Here is a 14,049-nt window from a genome sequence, read left to right as displayed (position 1 = left end):
CTGCAACATTATTTTTTGATTAATATCTTTAATTGAACATACAATAAAAAAACAGAACATTTTCCATTAGATCCCAAAAACAAAACAAAAACTATGAACCCGCTCCACAAGATGGAGATGGTGGCTGCATTCAGTAAGCTTTAAAAAAGAAAAAATAAACCCACAAGCCGACCTTCCACAAAGCAGTCAGGTTCACAAACTCCAGTATGACCTGCACCATTTAAATAACCCTTAATGCCTGGATTCAACTGGCAGAAAAGAAATTAACCAGAGGCAGGAAACGTGACAGAAACAGGACATGGAGGCTTCCAGGCTCGAATCAAACCTAAATCCATAAAGAATCAAACGACCTGCTGCAGGTTCACGTCATTTCTGATAACATCGTCTATGTACAAGAGGTTAAAAAGGATCAGAACAATCCACCGGACGATGCAAGGTGTTCAAATATGAAATACAAACCCTTGTTTTCGTGTAAATATGCAGCTGTTGGATCCCAGAGACACACGGACTCCTGAAGGAAATAATCACTGAAGATGCAGATCTAAAGGAAAAACGGCTTCTCTGCTACTTTTCTCCCACAGTTTCGAGCTCAAAACATTTCTTCTGAACAACGATGGATTTGAGGACACTTAAAAATGGTGATAAAGTTTAATCAATCAAAAAACGGAAAAAAAAATTTGCTGCAAACTGAGTAAAAGTACAATAAAGACAAGCTTTCCTTCCATAAACTACACTGCTCAGCTCATGCCACAAACCTAAATATTACCCACCAGGCTGAAAGTTTGGAACTTAAACTACTTCAGAACTAGCACCATGAAAATAATTCTGGCGTGTTTTTGGAGGCAGCTAACGTCAAACATCTCCACAGAGCAGCCCGGCACTGAGGAGCATCATCTGATGAACATGTTCAGACACCTGGAGGAGAAAAGTAGACGAGTCAGGAAGCAGAAGCTGTTATTAAACACTGCTCTATGTACAGCATGAGGACCAAACCGCCGTCCTCCACTAATCCTGAGAAGCCGATCTGGATCGTGAGCGGGACTTTGAGCGTGAGGCCGAGCGCTTCTCTCTGGACTTGGACCGGCGGCCGTCCTCCTGAGGAGACGGGGAGCGGGAGGCCGACTTGGCCGCTCGCTCCTCCTTTCCGTTCTCCATCGGGGAAGCTGAGCGACTGCGGGACTTCTTGTCGTCACACATCTCCTTCGACCGACTGCGGGAATCCCGCTCCGACTTCACCTTGGAACGGCTCTTGGAGCGGGACTTGGACTTCCGCTCGGCTGAACCGGAGCCGGACTTACGAGAGCGTGAACGAGATTTAGATTTGCCGGAGCCAGATCGGGACCTGCGGTTGCGGGAACGAGATTTGCTGTCTCCTGACTTCGAGCGAGACTTCCTTCCAGACCTGGAGCGGGAATGATGACGTCTCTTGTTGCTATGGGAACGAGACCTGTAAATAAAGGAATTATGTTCAGATTTTGCACAACAGCGTCAGTCAGAGAGTAAGTGAAATGTGGCACTCCAACATCTCCACTGTATTTGTCCAATTCTTTAAATAGACTCCAATCTATACTTCATTAAACATTTCTTTCTAAATTTCATCCATCCTCACCTGGAGTGGGATCTGGAGTGACTCCTGGAGCTTCTGCTCCTGCTGCGAGAACGACGGCGACTACGAGACCTGAGAAGGACGGCATCAAAGTCAGAAACAGAACTACAGTAGTCCCTCATCTATCATGGGGTTATGTTACAGATAGATGAAAATCCACAAAGTCGCGACTATATTTATGGTATTATTTCTATATATTTTAAGGCTTTATAAATCCTCCCACACCGCAGAGAAACACTGCAGCGATCAGACGATGTGAAAAGGAGGTCAGATGCTGACACTGCTATACAGGAGACAGATGATGCTACGGTCTCTGAGCCAATCAGAGCCCAGCACTGGACGCTATGCATTTTATTTCCATTAAATATTCTTTTAATAGGTCTTAATTATTTTAATATAGTTTTTACAATGTTTTACATTTTTCAGGGCATAAAATGCTTATTTTACTGCAAAAATAAAGCAGCGATGGCAGAGCCTGTCTATGACTGAACTGTTGTGCTGCAATGCATCATGGGAGTTCAGGGTTTAGATGTCATTGTGGTCTATGTTGGTGTTCCACGGTTACTAGCATTTGTGTCTTATTGTGTTTTTGTGGTTCAGTCAGTATAGTTAGTTTGGTTCAGTGTTATGCTGTCAGGACTGTGATGTGTTTCATCACTTCCTGTCACATTTTATATAATGCTGCTCTGTGTGCCAAAATAAAAGCATCTGCCAGCTGCAGAGTGCATAAAGACAAATATTGTTTATCCAGCAGCTCACCACAATACTTAATCTATAAAAGGACCTATAGAGCAGAAAATCTGCGTAACCAAATGCTATTTAAAAATGTATGGTACAGTGAAACTGTGACATGCGAGGCAGCGCTGTACTGTCTGTTAGCAACAATGAAAGCTTATGTTGTTCACATTTTAACGGTAAAACCACATCCTCACCTGGAGCGACTGCCAGAGTAGGACTTCCGTCTACGAGGTCTGTCCTCCACCAGCCGAATCTTCCGTCCGTTGATGTCGGTCCCGTCCAGCTTGTCCAAAGCCCTCTTCATGTCGGAGTGAGAGCGGAACTCGATCACTCCCTCGTTGGTGCGTTCCTTGTGGGCGTCTGCGTAGGTCACCTCTCCTGCCTGACGCATGAAGTCCTGACGGACACAGGAGAAGGTGGAGAGGATCTCACTTTGTTGAACCAGTTAAGTGCTGTAAATGATCATTATGCTGCTGAGGAATAAACTGAGAAATAATGATCCGTGTTCTTGTGACTACCTTGAGGTCCTGCCAGCTGCAGCGGCTGGACAAGTTCTCCACAATGAGGCGGTACTCTGTACGGACTGGAGGTCCATACTTGTCCCGGCCAGAACGGCTCCGGCTGCTGTAACCGCTACCTTTAAAAACAACAGCACAGGAACAAAGTTAGAAACAACTAAACTGATCGAGACAGAAAAGATTTACTGGTCTGGGCTACTAAATGAACACAAGGCAGTGATTAGCCAGATCTAAGCCCAAAGGGTTTAAATTTGAACTGAATCATGAAAGGAGTCCCTCTGATCCCATTTTCAAACACAAAGCTTCAGATAAGGATCTACAGGCCACTGCACAGGCTCTTTATAGTTTGTATTGTTCAGCATTTTCAAGTAGTTCTCTGCTGCAAAGAACACCACTGCATCTGTTTCCGGCAATACAAAGCCTGTCTTACTCCAGTGCATCACACTGTGACGCTTTAGCTGCATAAACAAATGGACAGTGATGTTCTTTCAAGACCTCTGAACCCTGCAACACAAACAGACAGGAGGCTTCCACATAGGTAGCGGTCAAGGACACTGTTCGATCAAATTGAGTAAAGAGGGGCGTAAAGAACACACCAAATTGATTTTTGTTACTTTACCGGGTGTCAGTCTGAAATTTTCTTTTCCAGTTTTTCACTTACAGCATTTGTTTAGATTGTAAGTTCTTTACTAGAGCCGATCCACTTATGTTTGCTGTCAACATAAAAACCAATGGCAATCCTCACCATCACCCCTGGTCTATTGGCAAAAGGCTGCTGTCATCATGGCTTCCGGTTAGGTCAGCCAAGGATCAAGGGGGGGGCATAGGTCACACACACATTGTAAGGTGAAAGCCAAGGCCAAACCGGACAGGCAGTCATCTTAGCCAGTCATCTTTAGCCTCAATGGACTCTCAGCCTCAGCCCGCAACTGGACTCTTTCAAATTGAAACATCAAGGACTTTTGTTAATGTTGAATAAAAAAAATATATATACCAGAGTTAAAAATACACATTTCACATGAAAATGTTAGTCGAGCCGTAAAGATTCAGCCTAAACTACACCAACTGAGTTTGTAGTAATAGTGATTAATAATTAGCTTTTCCTGTAGCGCAAATATAAAAATAATTTGGAAATTCACACCTTCTTCACATGGCTTGCCAAAATAACAATTAGCATCCAGGGTAATCTAAAGCCTAGACATTTCCAACGGTTCTGACTTGAAGATTGTTGCTCCTTGCCGGTAATGAACCACAGACCAACCACCTGTGGCCTCTTTCACTCATGAGGAGCAAAAACCTGCAGGTCACCAACCCTTGGTGGTTGAAATTGAGACCAACTGTTAGACGGGATGAGCTTGAACCCACAAAACAAAAACTAAAAATTAAAGTTAAAAAAAACATGTGAAATTGAATTCCCTGAATGATAAAAATGCAGATTAGTCCTTGTTGGATATGCATTTACCCATGTGGTGGAGATACTGCACATTATAATAAATAAAACTATCAGAATATTAGCTTAGGATTATAATTTCCATCTATCAAAGATTGCATGCACTCTGAGCCATAATAAAACGTGTTGCCACGTGACTCATTAACATGGAATTTGTCTCCTGGCTATAAATCATGACGGTGTAACGGAAAACCAAATGGCCACCTGAGCTTCTGTAAACTTCTACAGCAAGTATTCACTAGGAGAAACTAACAGCTGTCTGTGCAGTCCACATCGACACCTCGCCCCAGGGGGAAAGGGAAGAGAGGGTATCTAGTAAGAGACTGCACTTACTGCGCCCACCACCCCAGTAACCCCCACCGTAGCCATCTCGGTCTCGCCGCGGCCCACGGGCATGTTCCACGATCACCCGCTCCCCACACAGCTCCTTCCCGTTCAGCTCATACACGGCGTCGTCGGCATCCCGGTTGTCCTCAAACTCCACAAATCCATAACTGCAGAAGAGACACAGGTTAAGCATTACAAATACTTACAAGTCAGTTTTTGTCATTTGTACATCATTTTGTGCCACTTTCACTGGTATTGAGATATATTTGAGACTTTAAGCTTGTAATTTTGAGCATGTTTTGAATCATCCTGAACAGTTCGAGTTACTTTGAACTTTTTATTGTGCATCATTCTGAGACTATTTGAGCATGTTAAAAACATTTGAGTCATTTTCAATAAATTCTGAGTTAAAATGGACAATTTTTAGTCGGTTTGAACAAATTGAGTCAATTTGTGTTATAAGTATATCATTTTGTGCCATTTTTAAAATTACTTAGATATATTTGAGACTTTTTGAGTTGTTGTCATTTTCAGTCATCCTGAACAATTCCTGGGTCACTTTGTACTATATTGATACAATTTCATACAAAAATATATCAAACAAAATAATGTGTCAATATTTTTCTTTTACCATTTGTTAAAAGGAGTAATAAACATTTGAATTTGGAGTTGATTGAATAACATGCAGTTCAACACGGTTGGTTGCCGTTCCTCTGGCTAGCTACCGTTAGCTTAGCCCAGGCTAACACAAAGACGCCATGTTGGCCACGCGACATTAGCCACACGAGCACGAACAAAGTTGAGGGAACAGGCGGCATTTTTATTTTTGCTAGTAATACACAAACGAAAGAGTCAGGAACTACAGTTTACAAGCCCACTTGACAAATAAAGTCAGCTAAAATTGTGTAAAAGCGTCAAATACTGCCGTGCAGGCGGTGACGTCGTTCACATTAGCAGCTAACGTTAAACGTTAGCTAGCACGTTAGCATTTCCAGCGAAAACTCACCCATTTTTCAAATCAATTTCCAGAAGTTTCCCATATCCGCTGAAAAACCGCTGGATGTCTTTTTCACGGACATGATAGCCCAATCGTCCGATGTAAACTCGAGGCATGGTTTCTCACCCAACGTTGTTCTCGACGGTGCTCCGCCACAGCTCGTTGCTAGCTGGCTGCTGCTGCTGTTCAACGCTATGAGCTTCTCCGCCAACAAGTCCTCGGCGACTGCGCCAAACCAGCCAATTAGCGTGAAGCTCCAGGCGGAATCAGCCAATCAGGGTTAAGCTCATAGTGGCACCCAGAGATATGAAGTTCACCACCATAGATATCTTCATAGACACCACTCTGGTATTGAATTTCAAATTAAAAGCTTCCTATTTTTTCCCCCACATGCAACCGGAAAGTACGGACACCCGTTTCCACCACTTGAAAAAATAAAGTCACATGCAATCTTATAGTTACGAGACAGTAAGTCATAATTATGACTTAGTATCTCATAATTATCCGATATTAAGTCATAATTATGAGATAGTCATAATTATGAGTTTCTATCTCATAATTATGAGATAGTATGTGACTTTTCTTCCCCAAGTGGTGAAAACAGGCTCCTATAGGAAACTAAGTAAATATGTGATGGTGTTGATAATCGTTGAAATGGATTTTAAATTCTTAAATGTCAGTATCTAAATAACCTAAAAAGGATTTGAAATATACTTTACCCTAGGCATCTATTAAAATATATATATAAAGTGTTGATGAATGGAAACAGACATTTTACAGCAGTAGCACTTCTTAGATCTTGATAGGGCAAATCATCTCAAGATGCAATCAATTAATTTACAAAAATTAAATATTTAACGAGAGCTCTAGTGTGACGACATGGATGGAAAGCACAGAGAAAGTGGTGGAGAGAGAGTAGAATATTTTATTTTTGTAAAAACCAGGTTTTAAAATGATTCCAGCCAGACCTTCTTATCCACATTCCTCTCAAACAAGAACAGAACCAAACGTGTCCAGGAGCACTGGACTGAAACTCATATCCTGGATAGACGGTGGTTTAAATTTCTTTAATTGCTCTGGAAATAACCTGTAGGAGACTGACCTGAGGTGCCTGCTCAGAAGCTGCTCTTTTAGGGGGACTGGGATCAGCTCAAGAAACCTGCTCTTAATTACAAAATGAACTTTATTGATTTTTAAATTTATCTAATCAAATCTCCACTGTTTGATATAATTTGACCATCTAATCTTCTGAAGAAATAAAGTACACAACTGCTTATCAATGCCACAAAAGCACTCAAACACACTGTATAGTTTCTATTTCCTCCCCTTTATCAGCCCTAAACAGCTTAAGTTTGTGTCATCTTCTGCTATAAAATGATCAAAAGCAGGTCCATGGTAGAAGTTTCCACAGACTGGTCAGGTATTCCTGCTCAGTGACTTTAATGTTTCCCTATTATAAGCTTGGGCAGAAAAATCTGGACTAACAGTTTGTAATTTACAGCCAGAGCAGGAGAAAGAACACAACTATTAGTTAAAGCAACACTGAGCTCCAGAAAAGAAGATCATAACTACAGCTAGCAGAGCATCTGAGCTCCGTCACTGTAGATGAACTGAACTACAGTTTGGTTGGTTTCATGAAAAAATGCATCTTTTTCTTTTTTAATCCAAACAAATGTTCATGTCTGTAAAGTGTGAGGAGAAAGAACGAGGAAAGATTGAAGCTGTGTTAACTCAAGCTTTTCTTGGAGGAATCAAGAATCACAGCAAATGGAAAAAAAAAAAACCCAAAACCCTACGAGGTGGAGGGTTCATCAGCCAAACAACAAATCGAATGCATCCAACATGGTATGTGGTGAAACATCATCTGCTTTCGGGTGCCTGAACCTATCAGTCGGCTTCACTCTCTCACTCCCTGCCCCGCTCAGGCCATGACACAACTAAACGACAGCCAAACCCTCCCGCAGTTCGATTCAGAGAGTCCTTTTAGCAAATCATGGAGGCCTCCGACCCCAGCCTCGGCCCTTCTGAGGGGAAAGAGAGGGCCGAGAGAGGAGGGGAGCCCAGTTTTCATGGCCTTTAGTTGGCTTTGGCACGGAGCTGCGCCCTCTTGCCCGTCACAGCCTGGAAGCCGGTCTTGATGCTGGCGACGGAGCAGCGGGAGTGGCACGTCTCACACTGCAGGAAGTAGAGACGAGTGTCCTTCTGCAGGATGGTTTCTGGGGAGCGGCAGGTGTGACACGTCACGTATTCCTCTGCAGGGGTGAGAAGAGGGTGGTTAGTGCTGCAAACGGAGCTTCACAGAGCTGATTAAAAGTGGCCTCTACTCATTTAGGTTGAAACCCCTGGAACAGTGGGCAGTGAAATTACCGTACTTTCCAGACTATGAGCCGCTACTTATTTCACACGCTTCGAACCCTGCAGCTTAAACAACGATGCAACTAATTTATAGAGTTTTAGGGGTGAGCTTCATGCCAGCAGTACGCTTAGCCTCGTCACATCAGACCAATGAAACTGTCCGAATTAAATCAAACGCACACTAAACTCTTCAGTCATGCACACACCCTCATCATGGAAACACACCAAGAAATGCATATGATGCAGCTTTTAAGTTAAAAGTAGTCGATCCGCCTGTCGAAGGAGGAAATAGAGCTGCTGAGTGCAGCGTGAACTGACTCAGTGCGTGTTACTGCCGTGTTTCTGGCGCTGTTTGGATAAAAATCACTTATTTAATTAAAAGTTTAAAAAAATCTTCCTGTGTAAATATCTCATTTTACAACGTGGACACCTGCGGCTTATATATGTACAGTTTTTTCTTTCGTTTTAAATTTAGTGGCTGCGGCTTACATTCAGGTGTGCTCAACAGTCCGGAAATTACAGTAATGTTTTTGAGCAAATGTGGATTCTACATTATTTACACTTTACACTGCAAAAAAAAAAACCTCACAGATTCTGTTTTAGTTTACTATATTTTTCAAGGCCGAGCTCCACCTCAGCTACAAGAATTTGTTTTGAAAAGTTTCCACCAGAGCAGCTCTAGAGGTAACTGCATCATACCTTTAAGGAAAAATGCTCTTAGGCAGTTTATTTTCTCTGGAGGACTCTATAATTCGTTTTAAATGTGTAGATGTGGGCTTTGTGCAGCACAATCATGTGTACCAGTGTTAAAGGATTATGAACAGTAGCCTTAAAGGGACATGTGTGAGGTAATTATGCATAATGTAGACAGGGATACGTGCAATAGTGATTAAGAGAAATGTGCAATGTTACCGTATGTAAAAGTGTCAGAGGGATATATGCAGTGGAATCCCACATAGTGACATAAGATAGCAATGTGCTGTAACAGCAGGGAGATATCTGCAACATTATCACATGTAAATGTTAATTAATTACAGCTTTTGTCTGTTCTGTTGCTTGTTTTTCTTTTTTGTATGTCTTTGTTCAGTTATGGTTTTAAGTTATTTGTAATTTCTTTATTTTTGATCTGCCACTTGAGATGGAAATTATCCGTACAGCTGCAGTCTCTCGTATTTACGTGGAAATGTACAAGAATATGAACTGTCCCATTTTAAACAATAAACATAAGCCTCTCTCCAAAACCCACCAGAAGGTTCATACAATAAATAAATGCATTTTAAAAAGGCAACATCACACCAATAGTCAAATCCACAGCCTGTAAAAGCAGAGAAGACCAGAAGATTTTCTACTTTCCAACGGTCCTCAAACTACTCATCTCTGATTCTCCAGAAGGAAAAAACAAATCTAAGATTTTTATTGTGGCATTTCATCAGTCACTTTAGTCTACATTTTAAAAAGGACTAGAAATAAACCTTTTCTTAAAATAGTAAAATAATTAATAGAATTCTGCACTCTTACAGCCATGAAGCCACGACTGACTGATCTGAGAACAGTCATGGGAAAAACTGTGGGATTTTCTGGTTGTGCTGCCGGCTGTGTTTAAAGAGCAGATAGGAGACAAATATAGAAACTAATTTAAAAAAAGCTAAGCAGTAAAATATCTACAATATGTAGACACACCATTTTTGTACATGATTTATTTAATTTGGTCTAATAAGTAACCAGGGTTGTTGTATAATAACATAATAAAATTTTTAGGGTTCTTTGTGTTCCGTTAGTAGCAGCTAATAAATTTAATAATGAATACAGCCACTGAGTCATGTGTTTGAGGTCAAAATCAGATTCATCTTCACCATAAATAAGCGGTTAAATTCCCACTTACTGATATATCTTCTCAACACATTTTCTATCTGTTTCTGTTGAAATCTGCCTTTGATCACAAGCTGATTATTTCCGTCTATGGAGCCGCTGCAGACAGAAAAAAAAAAAAAAGGAAAAACATAAATCAAACTTTCATTAAAACACACAGAGAAACGTCTCTTCATTTGTGTAAAACATACCTTGTTCCCAACTCAGCCAGCAGAAAAGCGAGGAGATGTTTAGGCTGACGATGCAACCTGGAAGAAAAGAGACGAGTCGATGTTAACACGTCAGAATCGGAGCGAAGCAGAACAAACAGAGCAGGACGTCAGCATGGAGGAGGTTCTGAGTGGGAGACTCACAGTTTGCAGATGTCTGTGAAGTTGACGAAGGAGGTTTTCTTGGTTCCCACTCGGACCACCTGAGGAGGCTTCATCACGAACTTCCTCTTCTCTCCGGCCACCATGTCTGGGTTCTTCTCCCTCATGATGTTGAAGACTCGGTTCAGGAGCTGAGACAGAAATGATCAGACCTTTATTTTGATTTTTCTATGCCAAGGTTTCTGACACAGGACAAATATCTGCATGAGGAGAAAGTCAGCGTTACAGACGAGTCATTCTGAGGCCTGTCTGTGAAAAAGTGCAGTTTGAAACTACAGTTTCCGTTAACGGTGGGATTTCAGGGATATTAAGCTGTGGACTGTTTAATATGAAGACTCGACTGTCTGTTCTTTATTTTTCACCTACAGATTATCAACTGTTGGGCGACCGTATGGATTTGTGTGAATACTGAGAGAGGCAGAATTTACTTGTATTCCCATTCAAGCTCGTGTTTTAGCTTAAATTTTTGTATCACTATAAACACAAGCGTCACATTTTTGTTTTATACCAAGCTAGAATATAAAAACAGGTATCTAGGACTCCCCTTATTTATTATTCTAAATTCTGTTTTATCGTCGCCAAAAAAGAAAGACTGACTTACACTGGGAGCCATAATGAAGGTAAAAAGTTAGTGAATGTAGCACAATCCAAGGTGGAGTTCGACCAGAGAATGGAAACAAAGACGTCTGATAGAGCCGCATGACGACGTATTCATCCGCTCTGCTCATCAACTAGTTCCATGTAACCAGTTCTGATGCAACAACAAATCGCTGCTTCTTTATCCCCTATATTACTGCTTCTTTAAAGCAACTGTCTTTTACGCTCATGAATACAAAACACAGAAGCACCAACACCTATAAATCTTTCCATAAACTCTCCTTTGTCATTCTGGGTTCAGTCGTACCTCATCATAAGTGTAGTCTCTTTCCGATCCAGCCCAGGCCGGTCCTGTGGAGGAGCTGAATGAGATTCCATCGTTGTTCTTCCCCTCATCATCCTCCAGGGCTGAAAACACATTAAAAAGACATTATTACACGTGCACTGTGTTTTAGTTCTGAACTTTTAAGATAAGGACACTCGGCTCCACCATCGTCTTTCTCCAGCGGCTCTCCTTCATCAAAGTCCACTTTCTTTGACTTCTTCTTTTTGGTAGGAAGCATCAGATCCAGGTTGTCCTCCTCCAGTGCTTCCGTCTGCTCGCCTTCGATTTTCAGCTCCTGGTTTGGAACAATAAGAAGTAAAATAAAGTGAGCAGATGTTCAGCAATGATTGGACTAAAAAAGCAGACTACAAATGATGAGGAGAGAAAACTGGTGGCTGACCTTCAATCCCTCCTCAACGTCGTTGTCAAACACTTTCTTGGGTTTCTTCTTCTTTTTCTTCTGGTTGAAGAAGTTCAGGTCGTTCAAATCATCAGAGGGCTCTACGGGACAGAAAGAAACTCTGGTTAATCTCAGCTGACGTAGCATCCCTTTAAAATAATTCAAAATGAGCCTCGAATGAGCTTTCAGTTCTAAAATCTGCTTATCTTAATTCTCACCTTTCTTCCTGCCTTCATCTTCATCCAGGTCCATCTCTTTGTCGTCTCCAGCCTCCGGTTCGGCCTCCTTCGCCTCCACCTCTTTCGCCTCTTCTCCTCCCATCCCTTCAACTCCGTCCTCGTCCAGCATGAATGGCTGCTTCTTCTTCTTCTTCTTCTTCTTGGTCATGTTGGGATCGAAAATCATCTGAGGAAGACAAACATAATCCTTATAAGTGTGGATCAGATGTTGAACAAGTGGCTCAACTTTTCATCAAGTCGTTAACATCAAACCTAACAACAGGACAGTCAACAGCGTAACAGTTAGAATATGAGTCAGGGACTGGAGATCAGTGTGTCAACTATCATATCAGTTAGACATTAACAGTTTATTTTGTATTTAAGCAAAAACACACAAAAACCTCTGGAGAATACTCCTAACAAAAGGCACATTTTCACAATTTTCTGTGATGTTGAGGAGACAAAACCCAGCTCAAGAAAACAACCATTCCACTGATCATAAAGAACACTGACTCACAGAGAACCTGTTATCTCATTTAACTGATGTAATGTTCTGAAACGCCACACCTCCTTGAGTAAAACACCAAGAAAGGATGGACATCACAGAAATGGCATGAACAATAATGAGGAAGACAATTAAGGGGAGGAAGAAGAGGAAGTAGAGGAGGATACAGCTGGCTGAGACGGACAGGCGTCAACATTGACCGGTTGAAGTGCCTTTTCTGGGTGCCTGTAGAGCCAGTCAGCTCTTTCTTTCTCTTGATTCCCAAAGGAATAAAACCAGCATCCAATCAGAATTCCAGTTAGCAAAATCAGGATATCATGTTTGAAAGATGGGGATGCTATTCCAAACACTAGTGGGTTGGAACGGATCAGTAAAGGACACGACTTGTGGAGCACAAAGAGGATTTATTCTGTATATTTCCATGTCATTCAGCAATGAACAACATGGATGAAGGATGTTCGTTCCCCGATTATGAAAATACCAACATGAATTCAAAATTAAACAACTCAGGAATCTGTTTTCTTTCACATAAATGGACATAATCGTTGATTTAGAGATCCCATACGTTAAATAATTAGCCATGTTTCGTATTGTTTAACTGCCGTAATTCAGGTAATACCTTGTGTCACACCTTTATTTCACCACAAAATAATCTGTCCATCTGGAAAAAAAGAGCTGACGCTTAACAGCTTTTTGTTTCTGGTAGAAAACTAGGCTGACCATATTTTGATCACCGAAAACCAGGAAACTCGGACCGGCAATGAGATACTCAAATATACTCAAAAATTCCTTATAATTTCAATACAGTTAAAGAATACTTCTCTGTATGGATGGAAAACTGTTATATCACCAAATACCATCTATAACCAAAGACTCCGATAGGTTCCTCAGAGGCTACTCAACATGTTTTATTATGACAAGTCTCCAAAATAACCAATGAAATAATGACAGAAATAATGTCTCCTCTGTATTAAATAAATAAAAAATACCTCTGCTATATTAGCAATAGAAAACAAAACAAAAATGGCTCTCACAAACTTGCAAAAAAACAAGAAAAAAGATTTCTTAGGTTAAGTTCAATTAAGTGGCCCAATGAAAACCAGGACATTTTCATCACTTTATAAAAAACAACCAGGACAGGAAGCGAAAAGAGGCCATTTCCTGGGAAAACATGACGTTTAGACACCCTCATAGACTGTATAATAAAGATTTATACTTTATTCCACAGTCTATGGTCACTCTGTAGAAAACAGTCATCGTTAGCGCCGTAGCTCATTTAACGCGAAGCTAATGCTACGTTGCTAACTCCATCCTTTCACTTTGACCCATCCAGTCGCTGCGACAGCAAAGGTTAAAGAACTAAGGTGAATGTTAATATTATTTACAGTGTGACAGGCCGTGTTACATCGGTGTATGGGATGTTTTCTTGTCATTCTGGACCGGCCGGGCCGCTGCTAGCCGGGCCGCTGCTAGCCGGGCTGCAGCCATGTGAGAGCTGCTGCGGATCCGAGGCCCAAAGTCATCCTGAACCAAGATGAGAGCCGATAGTTCATCTAAATCCGCCCAACAAGTCCACACACCGACACGGAATAAACAGCGGAAATCCCGGGATGACTTACCTCGTCTCCTGACATGTTTGCGGCCTGAAAAATGACAGAAATCCAGCTACTGTTCCTCCCTCGATCAGCCTCACCGCTGCGCCGAAATTTTCTTGCATCAGCGTTGGACCGCAGTGCGCAGGCGTGAGGTCGCCAAATCCTGACGTAGTTACTT

General features: G+C 41.6%; 2 protein-coding genes across 3 annotated transcripts; both read right to left on the bottom strand.

Moving 5' to 3' along the window:
* Positions 1-8: 8 nt before the first annotated feature.
* Positions 9-5,865, bottom strand: LOC110956773 (serine/arginine-rich splicing factor 6-like). Of its 2 annotated transcripts, none has more exons than XM_022202481.2 (6): positions 5,646-5,865; positions 4,646-4,806; positions 2,863-2,981; positions 2,539-2,741; positions 1,610-1,678; positions 9-1,447 (listed from the first exon to the last, which is right to left on the bottom strand). In XM_022202481.2, exons 1-6 carry the CDS (start codon positions 5,750-5,752, stop codon positions 1,006-1,008), a joined length of 1,101 nt encoding a protein of 366 aa, XP_022058173.1. In that variant the 5' UTR covers positions 5,753-5,865; the 3' UTR covers positions 9-1,005. The 2 variants fall into 2 exon arrangements, with proteins under 2 accessions (XP_022058173.1, XP_022058174.1); XM_022202482.2 differs by having other exon boundaries at positions 4,673-4,806.
* A 676-nt stretch (positions 5,866-6,541) lies between these two features.
* eif2s2 (eukaryotic translation initiation factor 2, subunit 2 beta) lies at positions 6,542-14,049 on the bottom strand. Its single transcript, XM_022202484.2, has 9 exons — positions 13,896-14,049; positions 11,772-11,958; positions 11,554-11,654; positions 11,319-11,448; positions 11,136-11,236; positions 10,214-10,362; positions 10,052-10,108; positions 9,874-9,959; positions 6,542-7,888 (listed from the first exon to the last, which is right to left on the bottom strand). The coding sequence occupies exons 1-9, from the start codon at positions 13,908-13,910 to the stop codon at positions 7,713-7,715; spliced, it is 1,002 nt and encodes a 333-aa protein (XP_022058176.1). The 5' UTR covers positions 13,911-14,049; the 3' UTR covers positions 6,542-7,712.

The sequence above is a fragment of the Acanthochromis polyacanthus genome, chromosome 6 (assembly GCF_021347895.1).
Source record: "Acanthochromis polyacanthus isolate Apoly-LR-REF ecotype Palm Island chromosome 6, KAUST_Apoly_ChrSc, whole genome shotgun sequence".
NCBI lineage: Eukaryota > Metazoa > Chordata > Actinopteri > Pomacentridae > Acanthochromis > Acanthochromis polyacanthus.
Note: the sequence above shows the minus strand (reverse complement) of the source record. Positions and strands in the feature narration are given on the sequence as shown.

Excerpts from the sequence above, each read along its gene's own strand:
- LOC110956773 (XM_022202481.2), bottom strand. The coding sequence starts at position 5,752 with ATGCCTCGAGTTTACATCGGACGATTGGGCTATCATGTCCGTGAAAAA. Across the intron at positions 1,679-2,538 it reads TACTCTGGCAGTCGCTCCAG|GTCTCGTAGTCGCCGTCGTT; the intron begins GTGAGGATGTGG and ends CGTCCTTCTCAG. Across the intron at positions 1,448-1,609 it reads CACTCCAGATCCCACTCCAG|GTCTCGTTCCCATAGCAACA; the intron begins GTGAGGATGGAT and ends CTTTATTTACAG.
- eif2s2 (XM_022202484.2), bottom strand. Across the intron at positions 10,363-11,135 it reads GAGACTACACTTATGATGAG|CTCCTGAACCGAGTCTTCAA; the intron begins GTACGACTGAAC and ends TTTCTGTCTCAG. Across the intron at positions 10,109-10,213 it reads TTCACAGACATCTGCAAACT|GTTGCATCGTCAGCCTAAAC; the intron begins GTGAGTCTCCCA and ends CTTTTCTTCCAG.